The sequence below is a fragment of the Chenopodium album genome, chromosome 5, assembly GCF_948465745.1.
Source record: "Chenopodium album chromosome 5, dcCheAlbu1.1, whole genome shotgun sequence".
NCBI classification, from domain to species: Eukaryota; Viridiplantae; Streptophyta; class Magnoliopsida; order Caryophyllales; family Amaranthaceae; genus Chenopodium; species Chenopodium album.
This window is the reverse complement of record NC_137838.1, coordinates 45,160,314-45,163,448: the sequence shown is the minus strand read 5'-3', so window position 1 is coordinate 45,163,448 and position 3,135 is coordinate 45,160,314. Positions and strand designations below refer to the sequence as shown.

At 43.0% G+C, this 3,135-nt stretch overlaps 1 protein-coding gene across 1 annotated transcript; it reads right to left on the bottom strand.

The window, feature by feature from the left end:
- Positions 1-316: 316 nt before the first annotated feature.
- Positions 317-2,911, bottom strand: LOC145632867 (uncharacterized). The gene is made up of 4 exons (XM_081685196.1): positions 2,849-2,911; positions 1,808-2,638; positions 1,119-1,669; positions 317-1,004 (listed from the first exon to the last, which is right to left on the bottom strand). The coding sequence occupies exons 1-4, from the start codon at positions 2,909-2,911 to the stop codon at positions 317-319; spliced, it is 2,133 nt and encodes a 710-aa protein (XP_081541322.1).
- Positions 2,912-3,135: the final 224 nt, after the last annotated feature.

Sequence of the window (3,135 nt, the reverse complement as noted above, 5' to 3'; positions counted from 1 at the left end):
TCAAAACGTTGACTTTTTTTAGTGGACTACTTAAATTTTGTATTATTTTTTGCAAGTTTTTCTTATTTAAAGTGGCAATACATAATTGACGAGCTAAACACATTTAAGTATATAACTAACTTTATCGTGACAATTCACGACCTACTTGATATTCGACGTTTCATTTGAAATGATGGATTTAGCACAATTCACATATTTGGATATAACAAGTATTTGCATTTCAAAGTGATCCAAATTCTAGGCTTTACCATTATATGTTTAGCCCATAGAACTTGAATTTCTTTTTTTTTTTTTTTTGACAAAGGATACAAACGGATTACATACTAATACTAAAGCGAATAAAATGAACTGCCGCTTCCCTCGCAATCTGGTGAGCTCGATGAACGCGATGACGATCCGCCTTATGAACACTACAATACTGAAAGGATGAACCAAGTAATTGAATCTTGCGGATAAGCCATAGGTAATCCACATTTCCATGCTCGTCCCCCCGAAGAAGGGTAACAAGATTATGTGAATCCGAAAAAACCGTGATAGAATGAACTCGACGATCAGAAGCCCATTGGAGGCCGTACAAGCACGCCAAAGCCTCCGCATGTAAAGCTGAAATACAGACCCCGAAGTCACTACCGCCAATGATACGATCATCTAATGGGTCATCATTATCCAAGAACCAGCCCATCCCAGCTTGAAGAGAGTCCTGAAACCAAGCACCATCAATTTGTAGTGAAAGTAACGTATCCCCGTGGTTACTAAGGCCAAGCTGAGCTGTGTAAAACACAGGCGGAGGAGAGGCCATGACCTCCCCGCCCGCAGAATTTAGGGAGGTAGCCGAATCTGCCGAAGATACAAAGACTGCATGAGCGTCCATTACCTCCGCAAACTGTGAATCAAAGGGCCTGACAGCAGAAGAATCCCTAAAGATTCTAGAGTTACGACACAACCATAAACTCCACAGCGTGCCAACAAAGGTGCCTAAGCGAGCACTAGAAGGCCCATCCTGACTAATAAAAAGTCGGATATATTCTTGGATCCAATCCAAAAGAGAAAGGTCTCCATTAAATTCTGAGCGGATACCAAGGCATCCACCCCTCCAAACTGAGCGGGCGTTAAATCACATTCTAAAGAGATGTTGTAAATCTTCTGGTTCTGAATGACATAGGTCACATGACACATCCTGAACCGGAACCCCTCTATGATGGAGTTCCACCTTAACTGCTAGAGCTCGATGAAGCAATTTCCATAGGAACAACTTCCATTTAGGCTGTAGTTGGAGAGACCAGAGCACTTTCAAGAAGGAATCCAAAGAAGAAGGAGAGACCTCTGGAGAAAGTTGTTTCTTAAGCATTGTATAGCCCGTTTTCACCGAGTACCTTCCCGAAGGGGTACTAGCCCAGAAACGAAAATCATCCCGAGAAGAATCAGGAGCTTCCAAAGCAAGGATTGCCGAAGCATGCGCAGGCACAAACCAGTCGAGAACTTTAGTCGAATCCCACCCCAAAGACCGAGGATGGATGAAAAAACTAACGGAATGAGCTGCAGAATTGGCCAGTGGAATTCCAGGTTTAAACTCAGGTATGCGACCATTGACCCATTTGGCCGAACCAGCGAGAGTAGACCGACCATTACCTATTTTCCAGTTACAACCCTGTTTTAAGAGGGCGTCCGCCTTTAGTAACCCCCGAAGACCATAAGAAGAACGACCAGAGAAAGTAGGTCGTGTGTGAGGGTTATTGGAAAGAAAGGTCGTCCGAGCAGCAAAGGCTTTGGAAACTAGAAGTTACGGGTTGGAAAAGAGTCTCCAAACCTGTTTCATGAGCAAAGCCTTGTTTAGGGTTGACAAGCAGCGGATGCCCACGCCACCCAGGCCACGAGGAAGATGCATGATATCCTTCCTTACCCAATGCATTCCTTTGTTTTTGGAATGCGCCCAGAAGAAGCGCATTAGTAAGGAATCAATTTTCCCAGTTATAGCGACCGATAACTCATAGAAAGTGAGAACATGGGACGCCATTGCCACCAGGATGGAGTTAATGAAGATCAACTTCTGTGGTTGGGAAAGCCGAACAATATTTAAGCAATTAATACGTCCCATAATTTTGTCGATGATGAATTGGAAGTGGTCTTTCTTTTTGCCAAGGAAATCAATTGGAGCCCCTAGATGATGATCGAACACCTGTACCTGCTTCATTTGAAATATTGATTTGAAATCTTCCTGAGAAGAGGGCCATATATTCGGGCTAAACTTAATCAAGGATTTTGAGAAGTTTAGCTCTTCCCCAGAAATTTTAGTTAACCGTTGAATGATATGCATGATATTAGAATAAGAAGCAGTCTTTGGCCGAAAGAAGATAAGAGCATCATCCGCAAAGAATAAATGCGAGATCAAGGGGCTCGTTCTAGACAGCTTAATTCCCTGAAATTGCTTTAAATCCTGTCCCAAATGCAACATACGAGAGAATATGTCCATGCAGAAAAGGAAAACATACGGAGAGATAGGATCTCCCTGGCGAAGACCACATTGTGGTTTAAAGGTGTCCAAGGTAGTCCCATTGATCAAGGATTTGTAAGTAACCGTGGCAAGGCACTGTTGGATCATCTGTAACCAACGAGGTGGGAACCCAAAGGCTCTTAAGACCTGTAAAAGAAAACTTCAGTGAACTTTGTCATAAGCTTTGCTCATATCAATTTTGATCGAAGCAAGCCAATTAGTGCCTGTTTTGGAACAGTTGATTTTCTCCATTAACTCATGACTCAATAAAATATTGTCCGTCATAACGCGGCCCTGAACGAAGGCGTGCTGAGAATCTGAGATTAGATGAGGGAGATACTGGCGCAATCTAGCTACCAAGCACTTAGAGACACATTTGTACACTGTGTTACACAGACTGATAGGACGTAAATGGGCCATCTCCGTTGGGTTACCGATCTTAGGAATCATGACAAGAAGGGACTAATCCATTCTTTCAAGAGAAACCCCGTTTGAAAGAAACATTAAATGCCAGACACCACTGAATCTCCCACAACATCCCAATGAGTCTTGAAAAATTCAACTGTAATTCCGTCTGGCCCCGGAGATTTACAGTTCCCTAACAAAAACATGGCAGATCGAATCTTAGAAGCAGTGAAGGGACG